General features: G+C 38.0%; 1 protein-coding gene across 1 annotated transcript in view; it reads right to left on the bottom strand.

Moving 5' to 3' along the window:
- Positions 1–27,477, bottom strand: part of Pus7 (pseudouridine synthase 7) — an 84,238-nt gene extending 56,761 nt beyond the window's left edge. The window contains exons 1-2 of the mRNA XM_090372204.1: positions 27,441–27,477; positions 18,891–19,361 (exon numbers count right to left, since the gene is read on the bottom strand). Of these exons, the coding sequence (XP_090228330.1) occupies positions 18,891–19,339 (449 nt within the window). The 5' untranslated portion in view covers positions 19,340–19,361; positions 27,441–27,477. The remainder of the gene's footprint in view (positions 1–18,890; positions 19,362–27,440) is intronic.
- Positions 27,478–27,486: the final 9 nt, after the last annotated feature.

Below are 27,486 nucleotides of genomic sequence, written 5' to 3'. Positions count from 1 at the left end.
GTGTAGTACCACACAGTTGGTATGTTTATCTTCGGTTATTGCTACCCGTATGCAGTATTTTGCATTTGTCAATGTTAAACTTCAGTTGCCACTTCTCAGCCCATTTGCCCAACTTATCTAGATCCAGTTGGAGTAGTATACTGTCTTTACTGTCATTAACAACCCTGCCAACCTTTGTATCATCTGCAAACTTGGACAACATTAAACCTGATATACCTTCATCAATATCATTGATAAATATACAAAACAACAAAGGGCCCAACACTGAACCCTGGGGAACTCCATTAATAACATTTGACCACAAAAAAGCAGTGTCCATTGATTGCCACTCTCTGTAGTCTCCCACTCAACCATCCCTTTATCCATTGTAGCAAATTACCCTTAATGCCATACCTCTCTAATGCATGCAATGCTTCTGACTAATCTTATTTTGGAGATGGAAAAATGGTGAGATGTACAAGCCATATTGAATGACTAATTCAGTTTCCTTGTAACTAGATCAAGAAAATTGTTTTGTGGCCTAATGCAGTCACTGATGAATTGCTATTGTTACTACATTTGAATGCAGAGAAAAAACAGTGGCAGATATGCTGAAAGCCAAAATATCTCAAATTGATTAGCAGCTTTCTGAATGTATAAACTGCTAAGATGTATCTTGCAATCTTAGGAATAAATTGTAAAGGAGGAGCATTCTTTTCAAGGCTAAAGCTGATAAAAACAAGTTAGTTAATGTACCCGGTGTGTCACATTTGAAGTGCATTCATATTTTTTTCTTGAATATATTTTTATTCTTTTTTGATTAACAGAAATGAAAAGTAAATAGAATCATCTTCTTATCAATTAATTAGTAAGTTATAACTTTAAAGAACATTTAATAAAAATCTATAGTTTTACATTCTCTAAACTTAGGCATTCGGTTTAATTACAACTGTGTAATATTTATTACTCTCCTGCTGTATACGCTTTTTTTTTTTAATGTCACTTTTCTCCCTCCCCTCTCTCTATATATATATATATCTCTTCACAAGCCCACGTTCATGAGACTTACGTTTGATTTTGATTTGGATTTTATTGGCGCATTAGCAACTAAGACTATAATGCGCCAAGACCAGTCCACGTTCATGGACTTACGTAACAATATATGTGCAAAGCCTGCACAGACTCTCTCTAAGGCTAACAATACCATATTGAAACTACATTTAATCTATGAATATCCTTTTCACATACAAATTGTAGTAGTAGAAGTAGTGATGGCAAATGATGCAAGAAAGCAAGCTTATACAGCATTGGCAAAAAAAAAAAAAAAAAAAAAAAAATCACCCATCCGTACACTCCAAGAATTTGTCTAGTTCTCCCTTGAATTTATTCAACCCATTCACTTGAACAACAACAGATTGAAGCCTGTTCCAACAATCAACCAACCACTAGCTGAAGGCAAATTCTACATATCTATCCTGATATCGTCCTTTCTCAACTTGAATTTATGCCCCCTCATGTGTGGTCTCCGAAAGTGGAAGAATACCATTAACATTCAGCTTACTCAATCCTTTCAAGGCTTTAAACACCTCCCTGGTCTCAAGAAGCTGAAATTTGCAGAACTGAAGCCTTTCTATGTAAGAGCACCCTTTTTATCCTTCACCAAACTGATTGCCATTCTCTGCACCCATTCCAGCAGGCTTACATCCTTCCTGAAGTGAGACCTATATACAGTACTCAAGATGCAGCCTAACCATGGCCTTATACAAAGGGATAATCACCTCCTTATTTCTGCAGAAAAGTTTCTGTATATCATTAACAAAACCCCATGAGCTGTCCTAGCACGTCTGCACTGCTCAGAGAATTTCATATCTGACTACACAATTACCCCAGGTCTTTTTCATTCTACTCCACCCTGAGTGTAATATCATGCAGTTGATAAGTTACTCTGGGGTTACTGCTACCCATGTGCAGTACCTTGCATTTGTCAATGTTAAATGTTATTTCTCAGCCCATCAACCCAATTTTCCCAGATCTTGTTGTAGTAGCTCACACTGATGACTATCATTGCCCTGCCAATTTTTGTGACATCTGCAAAAATAGACATTAAGCCTGATAACCTCCATCAATATCACAAATAAATATTGAAAAAAAAAAAAAAAAAAAAAAATGGATCCAGGACTGAACCCTGGGGAACTCCATTAAGAATATTACCCATGAAGAGTAGTGCCCACTGATAACCGCTCTGTCTTCTTCAACTTAACCATCCCTTCATCCATAGCAGTAACTTGCCCTTAATGCCACATTGCTCAAGTTTGTACAGCAGTCTATTATGTGCAATAGTATCAAAAGCCTTCCTAAAATCCAAATATATGTCAAAATTATTTTTTAAATCAAGTTCCATGGTCATTGTATCACAGTAACCTATCAGATTAGTTAGACAAGACTGCCCCTTGAAAAATCCATGCTGTGATTGCAGTATAATTACATGCCTATTCCAAATGGTCCTACGTTACTTCTTTAACCAGGGATTCCATTATTTTCCCTAGAATAGATGTTAAGCTAACAGGTCTGTAATTACTCATGTTGCTGTTTGATCGACCTTTATGAATTGGGGATATATTCTCACATCTCCAGTCCATAGGGTCCACCAAGTCCACCCATGAATCAAGGGATGCTCTCATAATTATAACTATGGGTTTGCTAATAGTTCTTTGCTGCCCCCCCCCCCTTAATACAACTGGATAGATACCATCCACCCCAGGTGCCTTTTTTATGTCCACCTTCAACAATTTCTTCTCCACCTTCCTTTCAGTTATCACAAAGTCATTTAGCTCCTCATTACAGTTTGATAAACTTCTGGCATCCCCTTCCATAAAGAATTCGTGTGTGAATGTAGATACAAAATACCTATCAATTTGTCTGCAACCTGAGCAGGGCATCAACAGTTAATTTATATATATCAAGTGGCCTAATGTGATTTAGCTCTTTCTTTTTACTGTTAATATAAGCATAGAAGCACTTGCTGTTCTTCTTTGCCAGAGACTTCTCATAATCTGCCTCAGCTTGCCTAATCTCCTTTGTGACTTGAGTATAGACTAATTTATATCTACTAGAGGCTTCTATATCACCAGATAATTTATATGCATTGCATTTGCTTTTTTCTCTGCCACGTGTCACAATAGTTCATCTATCCATTTAGGTCTAAATCTTGAACAGTATTTCTTTGTTGGTATGAAAAGCCTAGTCTTCTTCTGTGTGTGCCATCTGCTAATGGAAGTCGGCGACCACCACAGCAAATGTCTCTGTCAGCTCTGGTAGTCCTGTCCAATTCTTAATGTTATCAAGCCATGATGTACATCTTCTCCCAGGCTTTCTTCTTCCTTCCATTCTCCCACTCAATAAATAGCCATGGAATTGTGTATTTGTTGTTCCTCATCAGGTGTCCAAGATACACCGTTCTTCTTTTCCTTACGTCCTTCAACAATTCACGGGTGTTTCCAATTCTCTGCAGGACATTCTCATTGGTCACTCTTGCTGTCCATGGTATCTTTAGAATTCTTCTGTATGTCCACATTTCAAATGCGTCTAGTTTTTTTCGAGGTGTTAGTGTTCAGTGTTCATGTCTCGGCACCATACAACAAAACTGACCAAACCTAACAAATCTCGTCATCCGGATTCTGAGGTGGAGATCTACCTTAGAATCTGGTGGATTCTAAGGTGCTTTCATTTGGAAATAAATCCTTGTTTTTATTTCCATATCCAGTTCATTTTTTGTCATTATCCAACAGCCTAGATATATGATTTTGTCGACTCTCTCTATCAGCCTTCCATTTAACATGAGGGGGAGGTGTTGGCACTGCTCCATTAAGGACCATGATTTTAGTCTTGTTGATATTAATCCCGAGGACCATTCTTTCACTTTCTTCACTCACACGATTGAGAAGTATCAGTAAGTCCTGCATATTAGTTGTACAAAGTACAGTGTTATTTGAATAGTGAAGGTTGTTAATCACTCTACCATTGACAGATATTTCTTCATTTCTTCCATCTAATGCTCTCATGAAGATGACATCCAAATAAATGTTAAACAGGAGGGAAGAGTACATATCCTTGCCTCACTTTCTTACTATTGAATACACCATGAATTATCAAACTAACCGAGTAAGCTTATCTGCGAAAAGATCTAAACCTCCCAAACACTTCGTAGTTCATTTCACAAATATACGTGGTCTCATTTCTAATCTCAACGACATCCATTTCCACTTGCAGTCTGCCAAACTCCATGTACTTTTTCTGACAGAATCTCAGTTATTGGTTGATTCAACTACTGCTCATCTCAGTTGCCCAAATTATTCGCTGTATGATTCCTTTTGCCTCAAAGGTGGTACTTGTGCATATGTCCGTTCCGATATTCCCTGTCAGAGACTTGGTAATTTGTAATCTCCTCTTTTCTATCTTCTCTGGCTTAAAATCTCTCTAACTCATCGTGTCAAATTCATCTGTTGTCTCTACCATTCTCCCAACTCCACTAATCACTTGGAGCTCTTTGACTTCTTCTCTTTGCAACTTGATTTTCTCCAGACCAACTTTCCTAACAGTGAGGTAATTTTCCTTGGTGATTTTAATGTTCACAACTCCAGCTGGCTTCCGTTTTCTAGTCACATCGACTCAGCTGGTCGAGATGCTGAGGCTTTTGCAATTACCAATGACCTTGCATAGATTGTTAATTTACCTATAAGGATACTGGACAATTCTAACCATACAGCCAACACGCTTGATCTTTTTCTCACAAACAACACTTCTAAGTACACGGTTGAAGTGAGTGGTCCTTTAGGTACCTCGATCACAACTTGGTGATTCTCTCTTCTCCAATGGAGCCTTTATCTCATGGCTATTCCCAACCTCACATTGTTTGGCATTACAAGAATGCAAAATGGGATGACCTGCAAGATTTCTTTTCTTCTTTTCCTTGGTTGGATTACTGTTTCAAAACTTCTGATGTTAATGTTTGTTCAGATCGTGTCAGTGAAATTATTCTTGTTGGAATGGAATCCTTTATTCCACACTCCACTTTAAAATCTCATCCTTTATTTAAACCTTGGTTTTCCAATAAATGTGCTAAGGCTGTTCAAGAGAAGAACGTTGCATATTGTAATTGGCTTGTTTCTAATTCTTCGGTGTCATTTTCTGCCTACACAAAAGCTCGCAACAATTGTAAAGCAGTTATTAATCAGACAAAACTAGAGTTTGAACAGACTAAGAGTAGAAAACCTGCTTCTTGCCCTAATGGTAGCCGAGCATTCTGGTCTCTTGCCAAAGCTATTGGCCGCAACTTTTTCCCATCTCTGCTCCCACCTCTGTCAAACCAGATGGTTCTGTTGTCACTTCAGCCAAGGATAAAGCTGACCTGCTAGCATCCCATTTTGCTTCCAACTCGTGTATTAATGATCTTGGTAAAACATCTCCCACCATTCTCAACCTGCTCCATTCAATGCTTCCTGTGGTCTTCCATTAAAATGATGTCAGAAGGATTTTGACGAATCTCGATGCTAACAAAGCTCCAGGTCCTGATGATATTTCTGCACTTGTTCTCAAAACCTGTGCTCCTGAACTTATTCCTGTTCTTTCCTGCCTTTTTTCACTTTCTTATTCCAAAGGTGTTTTTCCTTCTGATTGGAAATTTGCTCATATCCAGCCAGTTCCTAAAAAGGGTGACAAATCCCTCCCATCCAATTATTGTCCTATTGCAATTACTTCTACTCTTTCTAAAGTAATGGAGAAATCGATTAACCGCCAACTCTTAAACTACCTAGAAACCTTCCGTCTGATCAACGATCGCCGGTATGTATTCAGGCAGTGTCGATCCACTGGTGATATTCTGGCTTATATTACTCATTTATGGACTAATTCAATGGAAAAGTTCGGTGAAACACAAGCAGTTGCTCTTGACATCTCAAAGGCTTTTGATCGTGTTTGGCATAAAGATCTTCTAAACAAGCTTCCATCTTATGGTTTGTCAACTGTTTTTTGTAATTGGTTATCCAGTTTTCTCTCTGATCGCTCACTATCTTCTAACTTCTCCACTAATGCTGGTGTCCCCCAAGGCTCAGTTCTTTCCCCCACTCTTTTCCTCTTGTATATTAATGACCTTCTTCCATTGACTGGAAATCCTATCCATAGTTTTGCCGATGAAAGCATATTGCATTCCACTTTCCATTTTGAGAAACCTTGCCCTGCTCAATCAGCTTCAACTTCTCAAATATCTGCTACCAATTCCTTAAATGCCAATCTCCAGATAATTCTCCAGTGGGGCAAAGACAACTTAGTTGATTTCAATCCTTCTAAAACTCAGTCTTGCAAAAAGGATTCTTCTGCTCCTATGCTTATCTTTGGTTACACTCCGATTCCTAGGTAAAATGATGTCTTTGTCATACGATCGTTATATATCGAACCTAGATAGCGTTAGTATAGTATAGGTTATAATATTTTCAGTGATCGGTAAAATCTATTAAACTTGTTGAACTTCGTTGGCATTTAAACTGTACTTTTAACTAAATACATATACCGACTTAGATTACAAACATAACATAATTAATTAATACATAACTGATACGGAAGTTATATAAAGGGAACTCGGAGATAATTAATACTTGACACTAAAAAATACATATTCCGTTATAACTGTGTTGGGAGATAAGTTAGGGTTATAAACTGAAATTGAAATTTTATTTAAATTAAAAGAAATCATGACTCAGACCAGAGCAGCAAAACAAAAGGCTCAAGCTAATGGAAGTGCTGTGGCTCAGAGGAGAACTGAGGGGGGCAGTTGCCTTCTGAATCACAGCCTTCTAAAATGCACAGTTTGCACGATGTTTGTGGCGCATTCAGGTACGGGAAATGATATTGCCATGGGGGATGTCTTTGTGTGTGCGTGATGCAAGGAGTGTATCGAAATCAGGCAACAACTCAGCGTTCTTATGGGCCTATATGAGAGCTTGAAGGACAGGGTGGATGGCCTCGAAGGAACTAAATTGAGGGCCCATCAAGCTCTCAGCTGCCCACATCAACGTCAGAGCTTGCACTTGGTCATCGCGCAACACAGTGGCAACCCCCAAGGCAGAATGGCCTGACCAAAGGAACTAGTAGTTGTTGGTGACTCTATTGTCAGGGAAATGGGGAACATGCTTTGTAAAAAGGATAGGCGGAAGAGGACCAGGGTATGTCTGCCAGGGGCAAAGGTTGATGACGTTGTAGAGCAGACATCATCTTTTAAGGGCACAAAAGGTGATATAGTTGTACATGTTGGCACTAATGATATCAAGAGTAGGAGACCGGCAGAATTGCTTAACAAGTACAGGTCACTGTTGAAAAAAAGCCATGAAATAGGGTTGAATTTGAAAGTGTCTGCAATTCTGCCCAGACACGATAGGAGGGAGTATATGATGAGAGCCTTGTCGATCAATTCGGCCCTGGAAAGATTGTGCAAGGCTCAAGGGGTAGAATTTTTTTCAGCCTGGAAAGGGCGCCTCCGTAGCCAGGTGGGAAGGAGCAGCAGTGCGTAGCACATGCTTCTTGATTAGACCGGGGTTCGAGCCCCGTCACCACCAAATACGGAGTATGCGGAAAGGTCAAGGAATGACCACCGCATATCCCGGAGCAATATGGCCTTAGTTGCTAATGCTCCTAAAAACCAAATAACAAACAAACAATCAGCCTGGAATGTACTTGTTAACAGAAGAGATTGCTTCTACAGGGATGGGATACACTTAAATAGAAAGGGTGCAAGAATATTTGCTGATGCTATCGAGGCAGTGTTAGGTGAGTCGGAAAACTGCTAGCTTGGGGGGAGACAAAGACGAATAGATTAACAGTAGCCACTGGCAGAGGTGAAAGAGATTCTTGCACTGCTTCTATTGGAATGAGCAGAAGCCTGAAAAACAAGATGCAGGATATTTCAGAGACTGCTGGGAGTCACTGCGGTACAAGTAAACACATGGGTTGTGTTAGGGTAGCTAAGAATAGAAATAGGTGCATGTATACTTGTGTGTACACCAATGCTTGGAGTTTAGTAAATAAATTTGACGAATTTGAGGTATTGCTCAAAACATCAAAGGCAGATATTGTTGGGATATCAGAGACGTGGTGTCACACAGATATAAGTAATGCGGAACTGGAATTTGGGGAATACAATGTGTATAGAAAGGATAGACAGGATAGGAAGGGAGGGGGGGGTTATGCTATTAATTAAGAAATACATAAAATCCAAGGAAGTGAAGCCAGTGGACATCGCTGGACAGTGCAGTGTCGAGTCAGTTTGGTGTGACATAAGCATTGGGAGATCAAAATTGAGAGTAGGAGTGTGCTATAGGCCTAATGACTCTGATGAGTATAATAAGAAACTGTACAGGGAAATAGAGTGGGCCAGTAAAGCAGAGAGTCTTATAATCGGAGATTTTAATTTCCCAGATATTGACTGGAATTTGGGGGCTGGTCACTCACACACTAGCAAGGCTTTTGTGGATTTATTGGATGATTGTTTTCTACATCAGCATGTTCGGGAAGCAACTAGAGGGAGGAATACTCTTGATTTGATTATCAACAGTGATTCTTCATGCATTAAGAATCTGCAGATAAATGAACCACTAGGTGGCAGTGATCACAGTGTGCTGAAGTGGGATTTACTCAAAGAGGTAACTACCATTAGAGGTAAAGGGAAGGGTTATTGCTTTCGTAAAGGCAACTACGATGGACTGAGACAGTATTTAAATTCTATTCAGTGGGACCAACTGATGATGTTACCAACAGCAAATGCAAAATGGGAAGCATTCAAAGAACTTATCTTGGAAGCTACTAGGCTTTACATACCAACCAAGAAATATTGTTCAAGGTTTAGGCCTAAATGGATGTCAGATGAACTGATGAGGCATATGGCAGAGAAGAAACATGCATGGGATACATACAAATTAACACATGACACAGAAGCCTATGATAGATACAAGTTGATCTGTAACCAAGTTACAAAGGAGGTTAGGCAGGCAAAGGCAGATTACGAGAAATCTTTGGCAAGGGATGCAAAGAAAAACAGCAAAGAGTTCTTTACTTATGTAAACTCTAGAAGGAAGGGGATGAATCAGACTGGACCACTTGATATCGATGGGTCAACTGTTGATGATCCTGCTCAGGTAGCTAACAAACTAAATGAATATTTTGCATCGACATTCACACGTGAGGAGTTATTTAGCGAGGCGAAAGCCAGAGGTGTATTCAACTCTAGCAGTAAGCTAGAGAATCTTGTAATAACTGAGAGTAAAGTGGAGGAGAAATTGTTGAAGATAAACACAAGAAAGGCACCCGGGGTGGATGGGATCTATCCAGTTATATTAAAGGAGGCAGCAGAGGAAGTAAGCAAACCCTTAGCCATAATTATGAGAGCTTCCTTGGACTCGGGGGAGGTACCCACAGACTGGAGATGTGCAAATGTGACCCCAATTCACAAGGGAGGATCAAAGGCTGACACAAGTAATTATAGACCTGTGAGTTTAACTTCTGTTCCAGGAAAATTAATGGAGGCACTGGTTAAAGAAGCACTACAGGATCATTTAGACAAGACTTCAGTTATAGCCCGGACACAGCATGGTTTTGTTAAGGGGAAGTCTTGCCTGACCAATTTGATTGGATACTATGATGCAGTCACAAAGGAACTGGATGCAGGGAATAACTTTGATATTATATACTTGGATCTTAGAAAGGCTTTTGATACTGTTGCACATGGAAGACTGCTTCACAAATTGGAGCAGTGTGACATTGGAGGCAAATTGCTGCTGTGGATAAAGGGGTGGCTGAGGGGGAGAAGACAGAGGGTGGTAATCAATGGACACTGCTCGTCGTGGAATAATGTTATTAGTGGAGTCGCTCAGGGCTCAGTGTTGGGTCCATTATTGTTTTCTGTATTCATAAATGATATTGATGATGGTATATCAAGCTTAATGTCGAAGTTTGCAGACGATACAAAGGTAGGCAGGGTTGTCAAGGACACTACTGCCACTATGCTGCTGCAACAGGATCTGGAAAGGTTGAGCAGATGGGCTGAGAGGTGGCAAATGAAGTTGAACATTGACAAATGTAAAGTACTATACATGGGAAACAGCAACCCCAGAGCAACGTATCAACTCTGTGGTACTACACTGACAGTGGTAGAGAATGAAAGGGACCTGGGGGTGGTTGTGCAGGCAGATATGAAGTTCTCTGAGCAGTGCAGACGGGCTGCAAGAGTAGCTCATGGTGTATTGTCAATGATATATAGGAATTTTTCTAGCAGGGATAAGGAGGTGATTATTCCCTTGTATAAGGCAATGGTCAGGCAACACCTAGAGTACTGTATACAGGTCTGGAGGCCTCATTTCAAGAAGGATGTAGAGCTGCTGGAACGAGTACAGAGAAGGGCAACAAGATTAGTGAATGGAACAAAGGGGTGCTCTTACGAAGAAAGGCTTAAGTTTTGCAAATTACAGTGTCTGGAGACTAGGCACCAGCGAGGTTTTTTTTTTTTTTTTTTTTTTTTTTTTTTTAGTAGTTGTTGGCGCATCGGCTTCTGTGGCCATATTGCACCTCCCAAGGTTTTTGCAGTACTTTGATCCAAGCCCGAGGCGGGAATCGAACCCGCGACCTTTGGGTTGCCGTGCAGGTACTTTACCCACTCGGCTAGCCCTCACCAGCGAGGTGATCTGATAGAGGTGTATAAAGCCTTGAATGGTTTGAGCATGCTCAATGCTGATGGGATTCTTCCTCTCGCTCAGAATAATCACCTGAGAGGGCATAAATTCAAATTGAAGAAAGACAGATGTAGGATAGACGTGTGGAAATTTGCCTTTAGCCAGCGGGTGGTTGGTTGGTGGAACAGACTTCCATCCCTTGTCGTGGAAGTTGAAGCCTAAATAAGTTTAAGGCTCAGCTGGACAGGTATTTTGAACGAACAGAGGGGTGAAGTGGAAGTGGTTTCTTTTTTTTTTTTTTTTTGGCTGATGCTGCATAAGCTTGCTTTCTTGCATCAAATGCCTCTACTAATGCTAATGCTAAATGCTAATATCTCTTTTGGGGATTACCCTGACTTTCTAATCTCTCTTTGCACAAGCACATTACACATGCATCTGAAAAACTTGGTTTTCCCTTTTGTTCTCAATGTTACTTTTCTTCCAAACAGCCGTTCACTCTGTACAAATCGCAAATCTGCTCTACCATGGAATATTGTTCCCACATCTGGGGCGGTGCCCCGAAAACCTCTCTCAGGCTTCTAGATTCCATCCAGAAGAGGGCAGTTAGGTTAATTAATGACTCCTCCCTAACAGAGGGAGGAGTCATTAATTAACCACTTGCTGTCTCATGGATGTACTGTTTCTGCTGCATGCCTTTTTTACAGATACTTTCATGGGCACTGTTCTTCTGAATTGGCTTCTATAATTCCCGCTCTCTCTTTCAAAACAGTCCGAACACGTGCCGGCACCAGCCAACATCCATTTACTGTCCAACTTCAAACTCACAGAACCAAATTTTCATCTTCCTCGTTTATTCATTCAACTCTTGTTTTCTGGAACAACCTTCCTTCATACGTATTTCGTGAAAATTAGTCTACAGAAGTTCAAGTCTAATGTTAACAAATATCTTCTTTCATCTTCTCAACCTCCAACCCAAGCACGGTACTAAGTACTATAGGTTCTAATACATCTCGTGTTTGTTGTTTTCATAAAAAAAAATAAAAAACTCCACATTCAATGTTAATGTTTTCTGTCTTTCTGCCATCAACTACAACTGATGCCATTTGGTTCCTGTAGAGGTGTTTGATTATTTGGATGTCCTTTTCATCAAGGCCAGACTCCTCGAAGATCTTGATGAGCTTTGTGTGTTGGACTCGATCAAAGGCCTCCAAGTCAATAAAACAAAGATAGGCATCAATCTGTTGTTCTTTGCATCACGACCTGGGAACAAAATAGCACTTCTCTTGTACCCAGTCATTCACTAAATCCAAACTGTGCATCATCCATTGACTCCTCACATTTCCTGAAAATCCGATTTTGAGTTATTTTTAGGAACATTTTGGCTGAGCTCGTTTTTGATTAGTCTGAAGTCTCCACAAGTCCTGGTATTTAGTTTTTTGGGGAGTGATGAACGCTGATGTCAGCCAGTCCCGAGGGATGTTGCCCGTGTTGTAAGTTCTGTTAAATAAGTCAACAAGAATATCGGTGTTTTTGTAGTTGAGAAATTTGACTATTTCCACTGTGATTTCATCAGGTCCTTTGGCTTTTCCCTTCATTGATTTAATCACCCTCTCCACCTCAGTGCCATCCATCTTAGGATGGATGGCCCTACCATTGAATCGCTGTTGTCATCTAACTCATGTTCACTGTCGGTGAAGAGATCTTTTATGTATTTAGTCCACATGTCCAGTTTTTTCTGATTTCCATGACAATCTCACCTTTGTCATTTTGGTGTGAAGTTGGTTGTTTCCCTCCATAATATTAATTCCTGAAATCTCTTTAATCTTTTTTTTGAAGATTGAAATCATCATGTTTTTCTTGCACAGATTCTATTTCTCTGCATTTTTCTGTGATCCAGCTCTCTTTAGCTCCTTTAATTTTGTTCTTAATCAGTCTATTCACCTCCTTACACCTTTGTGCATTGCAGTTCTTAAATGCTCTGTACTTCTCCACGAGTGTCAAAATTACATCTATCATCCAGTCCTTCTTTAAACATTCTCCATAACCTAGAACTTCTGAGCTCGTTTCAGTCAGAACAGATTTAAAACTCTTCCAAAGATCTTCCACTCCCATCTCCTCCTGCCTATGGATGTGTTGCATTCTTTTGTTAAAGCATACATGTCTTTATTAACTGATATGTTTCTGGATTTTTTACTTCTCTAAGTCAACTTTCTTCATCGGTTACTTTCTCCTAGTAGCCTTCAATATCAGCTCGATCTTAGTTATAACTGGATTGTGGTCTGAACCAATATCTGCACTGGGGTATGGTATGTCTTGGTGCTTTTAATACTGCTCCGGAAATGCTGATTGATCATGATATAGTCAATTTGGTTCCTGACCACATTTTGTGTGCTGTCTAGGGGCAACTTCCATGTACAGAGTCTTCTCTTGAAGAGTTGAAACTAGGTGTTAGCAATCATCAAGTTCTCCTCTTAGCAAAATTGTATCAGTCGATTCCATCTTTCATTCCTTGTTCCAAGACCAAATTCTCCTACAGTTTCACCAGATCTGCCTTTTCCAACCTTAGCATTCAGAACTCCCATAACAATATTTAGGCCTATTTCTTTGTTAGTTTGACTAGCCTAGTAGTTTCTTTGATTACCTCCCTGAATACTTCCCATTTAGAATTTGCTGTTGGCAACTTCATCAGTTTGTCCCACTGTATAGAATTTAAACTGTCTGAGACCTCTGTAGTCACTCTTACAAAAGCAAAAGTTTTCCCTTTACCCATGACAGTAGTTATGTCTTTATTTAATTCTACATTAGTAAACTGTGATCACTACCATCCAGTGGGTCTTTTACTTGCATATTCTTAATGCATGAATAATCACTGATTATAACCAGATCAAGAGTATTGCTTCCTCTTCTTGCCTCTCTAACATGCTGTTGTAGAAAACAGTCATCCAAAAAATCCACAAGTCTTGCTAGTGTGAGTGAACAACCCACAAATTCCAGTTAGCATTTGGAAAGTTAATATCCCCCATTATGAGACATTGATTTTCTGGCCCATTCTATTACCCTGTACAGCTGTTTGGTATTCTTATCACAGTCATTAGGCCTATAACACACTCCTACTCTCAATTTTGTTTTCTCAGTGCTTATATCACATTAAACTTACTCAACATTGGATGCACTACACTTTGTTTGTTATTTGGTTTTTAGGAGCATTAACAACTAAGGCCATATTGCTCCGGGATATGCGGTGGTCATTCCCTGACCTTTCTGCATCCTCCGTATTTGGTGGTGATGGGCTCGAACCCTGGTCTAATCAAGAAGCGTGTGTGTGTGCTATGCACTGCTGCTCCTTCCCACCTGGCTACGGAGGCGCCTTTACACTTAGTTAACCTAACACAGCCCACGTATTCACATATTCCGTGATGACCCAGAGCAGGGCGTGAAATCCCAGACACTTTGCTTTCCAAGCTGCTGCAATTATCAATAATAGCAATGCCAGAATTACTTTCACCTCTGCCTGTGACTCTGGTTGAACTATTAGGCTGTGTATCCCCCAAGTTAGCAGTTTTCCGACCTCCTATCACTGCCTTGATAGCATCAGCAAATATTCTTGCAGTTGGAGTCAATTAGAATTCAATTCTAGTTGATGGATTCAATTAGAAGCTCCATGTTATCATATGATTCTTTCATATGAACTGCATGGCCTACAGGAATTGATTGCAGTACATTGACATTATTGCTTTTAAACTAATTTGGCAGAATGTATAAAGAGTCTCCAGTCTTGAGGGTTGTGGTCAATATTAATTGAGTCCATTAAACTATTGGTGTCAGTGCAGGCAACAAGGTTATTTTCCTTAAAAACCTGGATTAAATACTTTTGGTGGGACCGGTATACAGACACTTTAACATTATCTTGAAGAAGATTCCACTGTTGCAATCTTGAGCCTAAAAGTTCCGTCTTAGTTTTTGGTAAATCAAGATCTCTGATAAGATCATTTAATTCATTTTGCATAATTTTGTGTAACTCTGCAGAAGAAAAATTGGAAATAAAATCAGGATCCATTGATGTGGATGGTTTAGGTGATTTACTTTGGCCATCACCTGCCTCTTCATCAGATTCTAAAACATATCCAGCTGGTGACTCACAAATGGGCAGTCCTCTGTGGGGTACCAGGTGAATAGCAGATGGTATATTCGGGCAGCTTAAGGTCCACTTTTTCTTCTTGGAAATCCCCTGCTGAAGAGGTGGTACCATACAAAAATAAGTCTTTTATATGACCTGAAAGCTCTCTCCATATCATAGGCACAGCAAACAGCATCGAGCAACCTTTGTGATTTAACTAGCTGCAGAGATCAGATGCATAAGTATCGTAGCAAATATTTACCACCCAGCTTTTATCTTGGTCCCCATCCTTGCAGCCAAAATAACAGTCGTATGCATTTTTTTTTTATTATCAGAGTAATGGCATGCTTCTGTGATGCAAATGTTAGTCACTTCATCAGAAACATAAAAATAATCCACACCATTTACACATTTATGCAGCATGCTAAATTTTAAGTTTTTGCTCAATCAAAAACAAGTGTAGCACGAACAGAGGCCTGGTTCAGACTGACCAATGTGCCTAGACAGGAAATAGTGCAACTCAACACCAATGGCTGCAGTGTTGCCACACAAACTGTACTTCAAGGCCAAATTTCCCCAAAAATCAAGCAAAAACGTGCTGAAAGTGAAATACTATATCATCAAAACTAGAGCTTTAATCTATTTTAACTGTCATATTCATATTTAGCACATTAATATTAGTTGAAATAGATTGATTTTATTACCGAAACATTTTGGCTGTTGACAGTATTATAAGTGATTTACTATACTTTTGCAACTAGGGAAAAGGAGGTTATAGTTCCATTATACAAGTCAATGGCGACACTGCATTTGAAATACTGTGTTTAGGTTTGGAGGCTGATTGGAGTAAAGTGAGTGAGGATGCCATAGGTCGCCCATGTTGTATTGGGTAATCAACTCTTCAACAGTGCTGCACCTGTTCGCCTGTATGAGTCATCGGATCCAGCGCTCACCTCTAACATCAACCTTTCACTGACCTTTGCAGTTTTGCCGTTGGGTCGTTGTTTGACCATTTTAACGCCAATCCTGGTACACTTTACTACAGCGGCTCCCAAACATCCCACCCATTCAGCCGTTTGGGAAATCGAGGCACCAGCTCGACAAGCACCCACAATCTGTCCTTTATCAAAGTCTGATAAATCCTTCCTTTTACCCATCACGCTCGGAATTTTACTACCTACTGAACCATTGACACCTTATCTATGCTACATAGGTCGACTAACTCTGCACTCTCGTACCTCATGTGGTCAATGGGTTGCATTCAGTTTTTATAGGGGTGGTCATAATTCAGTGATCACTCAGTGTATATTTTTTTATTATTTTCAATGAAACTAAAGTTTTATTAATTCTGATGAATATAAAAAAAATTGTTACAACCATAAAACATTAGCATGAAGCTAATAGTCTCTTCCATTTTCCAGTTCTGAAAACTGAAAAAAAGGAAGAGACTATTAGCACACAAAATAAAAAATAAAAAATATTTTACAATAATTAACTGAGACAAAAATCACATTTTTTATACAATTAAACATAAAACAAGGAGAATCTCCTTTCTGTGGGGAATACATCAACCAACAGTTGAGAGAAGTACTTGTTTACATCACACTGAAACTGAAAGTAGCACGATGAAGCGGAAGGCAAAAATAGTTACACAAACAGGTCTTTTATGCATGTAATCCCGAGTAAACAATAACTGTTCAAATAAAACTTTGTCTATATTTAGAAAAGCAAAAAAAGTTTTAGCTATCAGTCTTGAACAAACAAATTATTTTGAAGAGGGAAGTGTCAAGTCCCAAGTAATTTCCACCTAGTTAAAAATAAGAAAAGTCATCATAAAATCATCGAAAAAATTTTAAAATACTATTAATAAGCTCTCTGAAAGCTGCGTTCAAAATGTGTCCAACTGTGCCAAAATGCATTATTTTTGTGAGAATGATAATGATTAAAGAATACAGTTCTACCTAAACAGCAATAATGGTTGCAAAATTCATGAAAACCTTTTTAAAAACAAATATAACACACAAAAAAAAAAAATGTAAATAAAATTAAACAAGAAACTTAAATAATGATAATAAAAGTTAATTAAAGAATACTGGATATTTACATATCTGTATTTTCTCAATTTGTTTACTGGACAGAAAGATCAAATACTGGACTGTCTGGGTCAAAATTGGTCATCTAGCAACAAAAGTGAAGCAAACTTCACTTACGAAGTGAAGAGAAGGGAGCTCTTATGAAGAAAGGCTTAAGTTCTGCAAATTGCAGCATCTGGAGACTAGGCACCTGCTAGGTGACCTGACTGAGGTGTATAAGGCCTTGAATGGATTCAATGCCGATGGGATTCTTTCTCTTAGTCAAATTACAAACCTGATGGGGCATAAACTCAAATTGAGGAAAGAGAGTGGTCAAAGAGATGTACAGAAATTTTCCTTTAGCCAACGGATAGTTGATTGCTGGAACAAACTTCCATCTGTTGTTGTGAAAGTTGAAAGCTTAAATAAAGTTAAGGAAGAACTTGCTTTCTTGCATAATATGCCTCTGCTAATGCTAATAAAAAAAAAAATTTAAGGTAGTAGGATAAGCTGAAAGGATGGGGAAAGGGAGATTACCAAAACAGATATTCAAAGCAAAAAGAATGCCAATAAGCTCAGAGGCAGACCAAGAGGAACATGGATTGACAGTGTTAAACAAACAAGCATTAGAGGAAAGGGAGACATTCTGTCTAGGGCTAAAGATCTAACAGGAAATAGGACAGCATGAAAGAAAATAATAAATGGAATGCTGATAGTCCAGAAGGATTATTCTGTTCACACATACTGGGCAAAACACATCGTGATTTAATGATGATGAGTATCATAGTTAAAAAAAGTACAAAATTTTTGCCAAAAATATGAAAAAAATATATTTTTGGTTATCTTTAAAAATATACTGAATTTTCCAGATGATCAGATGCACCCATGTTTTAGAAGCCAAATTTTGGGAAAAAATATTTTATTGCACATATTTTAGGCACAAATTCACAAGTGCTTACTAAACAAAAAGTTGGTGTAAAATGAAGCTTTTACTCATTGTATAATGCCAATAACAAGCCACTGCTATTATCATGCTCATCATTAGTGATGTTATGATCTGAACATTCATATTCTTCAAAGAATCCATCATCTTCAGTCCACCACAATATTGCTGATTCCAAATTTCTTGAAAGGAATTGTTGTGTTCACTAACTCCCATTACTTTTTCACTCATTTGTACACCTGAGAAATAATGTAGGTACCAAATCATGATTTGCTGCCTCAGTCCACTAAGTGAACTCCTCACATATGAATACTTTAAAAGGTTTATTAACTGAGATGTTAATAAACCTTTTAAGATCTCCCAGAATTGCAGCTAACTCTATGTTTGATTCAGCAATCGCCCTTTTTGTTACCTTTACTATATGCAACCTGGAATGGTCACACAATAAAAGAGCTAGCTTTTTTAGAAGGCTACCTAGATATTCTATCCATACTGTCTCGAGCAACAGCTAAAGATAAAGACGTTGCTACATGGACCTAGTACACCTTCGGATGATAAAATGCAGGGGAATTTTAGGAAAAATTTTTCCAGGAAAAAGGGCATCTTATGGTCCAGCAAATACAGTATTATTTTTGATATCTCAAAAAATATATCACTTTTTAAATCTGTTAAAAGTTGTTAAATATTAACAATTCTCGGAGCCTTTATGTAAGAAAGAATTACTTAACTTTCATAGTTGCACCCAAATCCTAACTCATAAGGTAACATGCAGACCACTGTGTCACTGCAACTCATGTGAAAGTATGTGCTAAAATACTATTACTCCTATATTATTTAGGCTTGTGATTTCCATTTTCAAACTTTTCAATTAAAATTTTTTTTAATCAGTTTGATCAGTTATTTCTATCGATATCTATAAAAGTTACTTTAAATGATACTCTATAAATGTCATTCTTCTCAACCAAGCTTCATATTTTTGCCAATGCTATTAATGTATATACGATCTTAACTATTCCACGAACTATCAACTATTAATTTTTCATTAAAAAAAGAAAAGCAATAAATACCTGTGTTTAAGAATCCCATAAAATCCTTCATGATTTCCGATATATTCACTGATTCCAACATCTTTTTCTCTTAGAAATGTTTCGGAAGGAACTTCTTTCCCTGTACTATCAACAGAAACTTCAGAATGATTACTGACAGTGGCCACAACACAATCAACATCTGTTGTAGTAGTCTGTACACGATCGCAACTTTTACTTTCTCGATCATTTGAAGTTGAGGATACTTCATTATTATAATCCATTCTAAAATCTGACTTATCACTTGCACTACACAGATCAATGCACAATGAACTAGAAGACGAAACCACGTCACAAATTTTAGAACAGCCTGCCTCGTGATCAGTCCTCTGTTTTTTCAATAAATAATCGCCATTTTCAGTCCAGCCATCTTGTGTTGTAGATACAGCATTTTCTTCACAATCTAAACTTCTCTTAGCAGCAGATGCCATTATTAAAGTTCATATAATTTAACTGGAAAAAAGTTGAATTATATTTAAATGGTAAGCATATGCAGTTTATATCATAATAAATAATACTTTCACAAAAAAAAAAAAAACATTAATCCATAACGCTAAACTTTCCATTAAATAATTTAGAATGCAATTATTACTAGCCATGATAAAAATAATTTGTTCAATGAAAACAGTTTTAAAATAAATTAGTTTTTCTATCTCTATAAAATTCTAAATACAGAAGTATACACCCACATTATGCATATATAAGGGAAAAAGTAGCAGAACTAGATAATAATAAGAAAGCACATTATTATCATGCAGTTGCTGATTACACTCCATCAGCATAATCACTACCCATCTGTATGCCCCTCTGTTGTGTACATAATGGGAGCAAATTAAGTTTCCTACAAAATGCAACAATTTCATACTAAGAAGTAAATTGAAACCATACTTTGGTATTGCACCTGTACTTCAAATAAAAAGTGCTGCTCCTGAAGAAGTACCGTATTTCCCCATGTATAAGACGCACCTTTTTTCGAAAAATTTGGGGTTTAAAAACTGGGTGCATCTTATACAGTGGTTGTAGATTTTTTTTTTTTTACTTGCATTTCCCGCTTGTTGTCTTTGCACTCATTATTTCGCACTTGTTACTGGTATATTAGGTTACGTTTTGCCACGTTCTGCCCAGAAATGGCTCAGAAAAGATTTTCGTACAGTGCTGAATTCAAGTTAAAAGTGATCCAGTTTGCAAAAGTGAATGGAAATCATGCTGCTGAACATAAGTTTGGTCCTCCTCCAACTGAGAAAACAATCCAAGACTGGCTACGGGAAGAAGAAACCCTACTGAAAACGCCACGGCAGAAGAGAGGCAAGTCAGCAAAATGGCCTGATTTAGAGAGGGAATTGAAGATATGGATTGACGAGCAAAGGGCAATTGGAATTCCCGCGTCCACAACGATGGTTCAGCATGAGGCAAGAAGAATTGCTGATGAAAAAGAAGTTACTGATTTCAAAGGAGGATACAATTGGTGCTTCAGGTTCATGAAACGGAATGGACTAAGCATGCGTACACGCACCAGACTTGCCTGAAAGCTATGAGCAGAAGGTCCTTGAATTTCATCGCTTTGCCATTCAATGTCGGAAGACTCATCAGTTTGAGTTGGGACAGATTGCAAATATGGACAAAGTCCCCCTTCAATTTGATGTCCCAAGTAACAGAACTGTTGATAAGAAGTGGGTGAAAACTGTAACTGTGAAGACAAGTGGATATGAAAAGAGCCATTATACAGTTGTTCTAGCTTGTTGTGCCAACAGAACCAAGCTGCCTCCTATGCTGATTTTCAAATGCAAAACAATGCCAAAAGATGACATTCCTCGAGGAGTGATTGTCCACGTTCATGACAAGGGTTGGATGGATCAGGATGGGATGAAGATCTGGTTTGAGAAAGTTTGGAGCAGGAGACCAGGTGGGCTCTTATGCAAACCTGCCCTATTGGTGCTTGATCAGTTCAGGGCACACATAACAAAAAATACAAAGAAGATTGCTGCAGAGCAAAAAACAAAACTTGCCGTCATACCTGGAGGCTTGACATCCCAGCTCCAACCACTTGATGTCAGCATTAACAAACCCTTCAAAGCTGCCATGAGAGACGAATGGAACCAATGGATGAAGTCTTCTGGGGACAATTTGACACCAGCAGGAAGAGTGAAGAAACCAACTATAGGAGAAGTTTGTACCTGGGTGAAAAGATCCTGGGATAATATCAAGATTGAGATCATTGTCAAGTCATTTAAGAAGTGTGGCATTTCAAATGCCATAGATGGAAGTGAGGATGAGGCAATATATGAAGACAGTGATTCGTCATCAGACACAGATGAGGACAAGCTAATGGATGGGAGTTTTGACAGTGATGAGTTGTATGAATTTTATGATGAATAAAACTTGAGTTCAATAACTTTATGTAATACATTTTTTTTTTTAAATTTCAGGCCCCAAAATTAAGGTGCATCTTATACATGGGGAAATACGGTATGTGCTATGATAACAGAAGTGCTTCTACTAGCCTTACAATTAAAAACAGGATAAAGACTGATACTAATTAATTTCACTCTTTACATCGCAAAAAATATTACACCATGATTTTATCATGGTACATAATCTGCCTAATAACGTGGTTGTTTGGTCTTTAATGAATGCCTAGTTATCAACTACTAAGGTGTCAACAGCACCGAAATGCCTATCTAAGTACTGATTTAAATAAATATAAATAAATAGCAACATACTTCTCCTTTGCAAGCAATGCTTTTTATTTGAAATACAAGTCATGGTAACTTGCTTTGCAATATGATATTGATGCTTTCTGTAGCAAACTTATTTCACTCTTTGTTGCACAACTGAAGCTTTTGCCAATCCGTGCACAGTAATGTTTTGCATCTTGTATGCTTGATGCTTTTTGAGTAATGTTTTATAGACTTTGCTCTAAATTTAATTGAGCTTTAAACTTTTAACACCATTTAGCATTTCTTACATTGCAGAAATACTTCTTCATTGAGTTAGGTCCATAATGATATGCCTAGTCACTCACCAATGTGCTGCCAATAAGCAGCAAAATAACATTATGGGTAAAGGACCACATTTCAAATGAAGGACAACTTACTTCTTCTTCAAGAGCAGTATTTTCTATTGGAAGTACAGCAGCAATATTAAACAACCTGTGGTGACTTGCTTTGCAATATGAGATCAATGCATTTATGCACTGATTCACATTGCAAAGTTTTTTTCTACGCTACATATGCAACTGAGGCTTTTGCCAACTCATGTACAGTGATGGTTTATAGTTTATTATTATTATTAGCCATATGGTGCAAGGAAGCCTGAAGCTTATGCTGCACCAGCCAAAAAAAAATTCCCGAGTTACCCAGCGAGAGAGAGAGAGAGAGAGAGAGAGAGTGTGTAGTTGAAAGGAATCACCAAGAAAGAGAAGAATGATGATATTCAGCTCAGGACCTTGGGTGTGCCAAGCCCATACTCACCAGATGTGAGGCCCCGGGGTTAGTTCTTGCATGTCTGAAGTTTGTTTGCTAAATTTACTCAAGTATCTGCACATGACCAATCTATGGCATGTGCTGTCTGTTTTCAGACAAGATGCAGGCTTGGGCCTACAAACCTGAATTGAAATATCAGAGTAATTCCTTGCCCAAAAGGATATTCCAACAAACACTATGGACCAAGCAATGTGAAGGTAATGCTTGTCATTGCTTATGAATAAGAGTGGTACCATTTTCCATTGCCCTCTGCTGATAGATATAATAGTCAATATATGATACTAATATTCATTTCTTCAATGCCTTCTGCAACTCAAACTGGAAAGGATGCATGAAATTATATAACATCATGGAGTAGCATCAATCAAGCAACTTCTGAATCAATGGACTGGGAAAAGCTGGAACATCCATATTCCCTTGATGTGATTCCCTGTGACTTTGACCTATTCCTCAAAGTAGTGTGCAAAATGGAGGAACCTGTCAGGGTTCCTCCAATTTGCATGCCACAAACCAGTTTCTTGCAGATATCAACTAAACCTCTCAGCAGATGGAATTTCATAGTTAACATAGGTATGCATATGGACAGTGATGAAACAGGAAATATAATCAATAACTACAAGAAAAATGAATTGTATTTTCTTTCTCTTATGCGGTTTACCTCTACTTTTTTACTCATATAAACATAATGTTAATTCCAATACCACTTAATTATATATGACATAAATTAAAAAACTGCTTTTCCAAAACTTTTTAAATTCAATGGGTGGCTATGATTATATGCTAACTTTTCTTGTTCCCAAGCATGTATGATGTAGAATCAAATATGCATATGACTATGAGGCTTGGTGTTGATTAACTGCATTATGTGACTGCTATAACAATAAATTTGTTAACACTCCTGTTATATGAGTATCTGTAAGGGTTAGCAGAAACTTTTAAAGGACAGCTGTGGCACTGCAATTAAATACATTATCTCGCACGTTGCACATTCAAATTTGTGCATTACCATGAAAAAATGCATGGCAAATTGTAAGCTGAATGCAGTGAATAGCTGCCATAAATGGAATGGATAATATTCACTGGTTCATGCAATGTTGCACGAACTTTTAAACAAAATTTCTCAACCTATCTTGTCACATAACTTGACTGAAATGATCCAATCCTGAAGAGATGATTTATCAAGTAGATAATAATTCACCATTATAACAATCCCATTACTAAAGTGCATCTCACACATTTTAGCATTCTCTTTATCTAATACTGACATATTAATGTCATCACCTTTCCTGCAACCACAATTCACAAAATTTCCAAAGATTCTGAAAACATCGAAGTACGAGCTTAGTTTTAAATGACATTATGAGTGACTCTACATATGTCTGCACTCTAAGCAATTTCCAGTCAAGTATGCCTCCACATTGAAGCTATTTGTTATTGTTATTTTTTAGGAGCATTAGCAACTAAGGCCATATTGTTCCGGGAATATGCGGTGGTCATTCCTTGACCTTTCCGCATCCTCCGTATTTGGTGGTGACGGGCTCGAACCCCGGTCTAATCAAGAAGCATGTGTTACGCACTGCTCCTCCTTCCCACCTGGCTACAGAGGCGCCCCACATTGGAGCACTTGTCACAGGTGCTCCAATGCCTACACATTGCAGCACCTGTGACAAGTGATTAATACAGTGCCATTTATTATAGATATCCCAATACAGATGCTCCCCAAACTCAAGATAGTTGATAATGAAAAAGATATAAGAATAATGAGAAAATTATCCAGTTGGGACAAAGAGAATGAGGTTAAGACCTCATCAGAAATGCTGCACATAGTGTAAAGTGTATTAGTTGTTTTACGGCACCAGGGGTTCCCCCATCTCCGCATTGTAAGTGCCACAGAACTCTGTGGAGGCCAGAGATTTAAAAAGTGTGTGGGGAGTGGTTTGTTGTGTAGTGTTATGTTCTGTTGTTTCTCTGACCATTTAGCCGTTGGGCCCCTATTTGGGATCCACCGTTGCCCACACTTTTCCACGAGGAGGCATGTCAGGCACCCAGTAGATCTGCAGAGAAACTTTTACTGGAAAGTATAAAAAGAGTAATAAGATTATCTGGAGGCATAAAAGTCTGGTACTCTGTCGCAACCTAACTGAAGCTTATAAGGCTTTAAAAGTATTAAGCAAACTAAATGCTGATGGCATCCTTACTCTTTCTCAGATGAAACACAAAGGAGACATAAACTGAAAAAGATAGTTGCAAAACATATGTGTGGAAATTTGCAATCAGCTGGAAAGTAATTGATTGTCAGAATAAACTTTCACCTTGTTCTTTGTTTGTTTGTTTGTTATTTGATTTTTTAGGAGCATTAGCAACTAAGGCCATATTGCTCCGGGAATATGCAGTGGTCATTCCCTGACCTTTCCGCATCCTCCGTATTTGGTGGTCACAGGCTCGAACCCCAGTCTAATCAAGAAGCGTGTGTTACGCACTGCTGCTCCTGCCCACCTGGCTACGGAGGCACCCTTTCACCTTGTATTGTGGAAGTAGTATTAGTAGTGGCAAATGATGCAAGAAAGCATGATCATACAACATGAGATCAAAAAAACCACTTTCCACATCACCTGTCCAAACCCTGTAATAATAATAATTTTTTGCTGATCAGGCTAGCCGGGTGGATAAAGTGCCTGCCTGGCAACCCAAAGGTCACGGGTTCGAATTCCACCTCGGCTTGGATATTATGATGGTACCGTACTCTTTGGTTGGACCTCACGGCCAAGATACACGAAGGAAGCAGGAAAAAACTGGTTCCTTTGTATATTGCTTTATCGATGATGTGATTGTTTATCACATCATACGATAAAAAAATAAATAAATAATTTTTTTACCTCTTCTTTAAATTTATTCAAACTATCCACTTCCAACAACACCATAATAAGTTTTTGTTCTAGCAGTCAACTACCCTCCGGCTCAAAGCAAAAAAAAAAAAAAAAAAAGCTCAAATTAAAGATTTGGACAAATTATTAGAAGGAATTGAAAAATTGTGGTTTTTTTTTTTTTTTTTTTGGCTGGTGCTGTACAAGTTTTGTTTCCTTGCATTGTGTTGGCAACACACTGCAATTAAACTTAAATTCTAATACACTGATTTTTGATATTTTTAATACTTGGTATGGTGCCAAAACTCCATATATACACTACAGCTAAGCTCATTTTGTCATGCTTGGTTTGGTACTGGTTGAGCTGAAGGAGAATCACTTGTGTCCCATCATGCACTGATTCTATTGCATTTAACTCTTTGAATAACATCTGAGAGATACCACTTCTTAAAATTTTTCTATTTTTTTTTTTTTTTAGTTCAGAACAAACAAATGACATTATGTTTCCCCAATATTCTCTAAATGATGACGCAGTATTTTGTTTTACTAGTTACAAAGATTAAGTGTTCTGTTGGGCATCTCACAATGCTACGTGAGGAAATGTTTCTTTTTTTTTTTTTTTTTTTGAGAAAAAAAAAAACATCTGTGGTACATTTATGTAAACTTCCAGTTATCTGGGGCAGATGGGAATAAATTTATTCAGATAAACAAACTCTGGGTAATCTGCAAAAATAAAGAAAAATCAATAAATAAAACTTTTTCTTTTTAAGATGTGGATACACATGATGCAAATAAAAACAAAAAACTTGAAAAAGAATGTTAAAATTGACTGTACAGTAGTACAACTAAAAGATTACTGAATGGATAGAGTGGGCAAAAGGTAAAGGTGGGAATGTTCTGAGAAATTCATGATTCACACATACAGTGGAATAAATTATGAAGATCACAATTAATAAATGCCATTTTCAACAAAATAGCTAAAATTTTTATAATACAAAATAAATGGTTGCTGACAGATGCCATATGCATTCCATTTTGGGGTGTTACTGATGAGGCCAACACTACAAAGGCTTTTAAAGTTCACGATACATTATTATCAAAACCTCCTGTGCATGTTTTTAACCATGTTTTTTGAATTTACTGTGCAAGGTCCTTTTAACTTTAGAGTTAAGAGTGAGAATATGGGTGCTACTTTTTGATGATTAGTGTTATATTAAAAAAAATTTTCTAATAGTTGTTTGGCCATATCATGGTAACATGTACACAGGGCAGATTTAGGCATGTGCAGCTGCACCAGCCCCCTCCCCCCAAATTAGGGAATTTTCTAACCAAACCGGGTTTAGGTATAAGGGAACTCTGTTCTGCATAGAAATAAAAGCACATAAATGTATTTTTATCCATCAACAAACTATGGGGAATGGATAAAAAGTGCACTATGTAAGGTCTCGGCATTTAAAAATAGAAAACTAACAGACTGCTCCAGGGGACTGACGTGTCAAGCAGTATTTAGGGGCAAGCCTCACGTCTAAATCGTAACTGGTAATACCAGGTAGGTACTGATTTTGTTTTGCAGTTATTATTATTATACAGTATTCGGCGTCGCGTCATGGCGACTTTCAGCGGCACCCCTCACGTCAGTCGCCCGGGAGCGTTGTAATCATATCGTTCTAGAAGGGAAACGTCCCACCCGAAAAGCATGCTTTTGCGTACAAAATGAAGCTTTGGGTTCCCATTATTCGTCCATATCTAAAATTCAGACTAAATCATTTTAAAACATATGAATTTATAGTGGATATTCAGCTGCACACTTCAGAACAATCTGAAATAACGGTTTGTACGCTTGCCTGTTTTGGGCATCATAACGTACAGAAAACGTACACTATCATCACCCTCGTTTTTAAAATACTTAAAAGAATGAATTTTTACAAAAACGTTATGAACTACATCCCTTAAATATTAGAATTTCACATAATTTCCATCGCAACCCAAAAAAACTGTGAAGTTTCGATGGGTCACCATACTCTAAAAATGGCTGTATAATTTTATTGGAGGGAGACTTTTATTTATCATAAAAAATCCATTGCATTCGAAACTTCAATAATAAAACGTTTAGATTAGCATAACATGAAATGAGAGCAACCCCTTAAATTCAAGACAGAAAATAACAAAATCAAAAACAAACTCACGTTTTCAATTCACGTTGGTAGTATTCTACTGTATCCCTCTAGTGTT

This window comes from Mastigoproctus giganteus, chromosome 4, assembly GCF_048544385.1.
Source record: "Mastigoproctus giganteus isolate SK-2022 chromosome 4, ASM4854438v1, whole genome shotgun sequence".
NCBI lineage: Eukaryota > Metazoa > Arthropoda > Arachnida > Uropygi > Thelyphonidae > Mastigoproctus > Mastigoproctus giganteus.
Note: the sequence above shows the minus strand (reverse complement) of the source record. Positions and strands in the feature narration are given on the sequence as shown.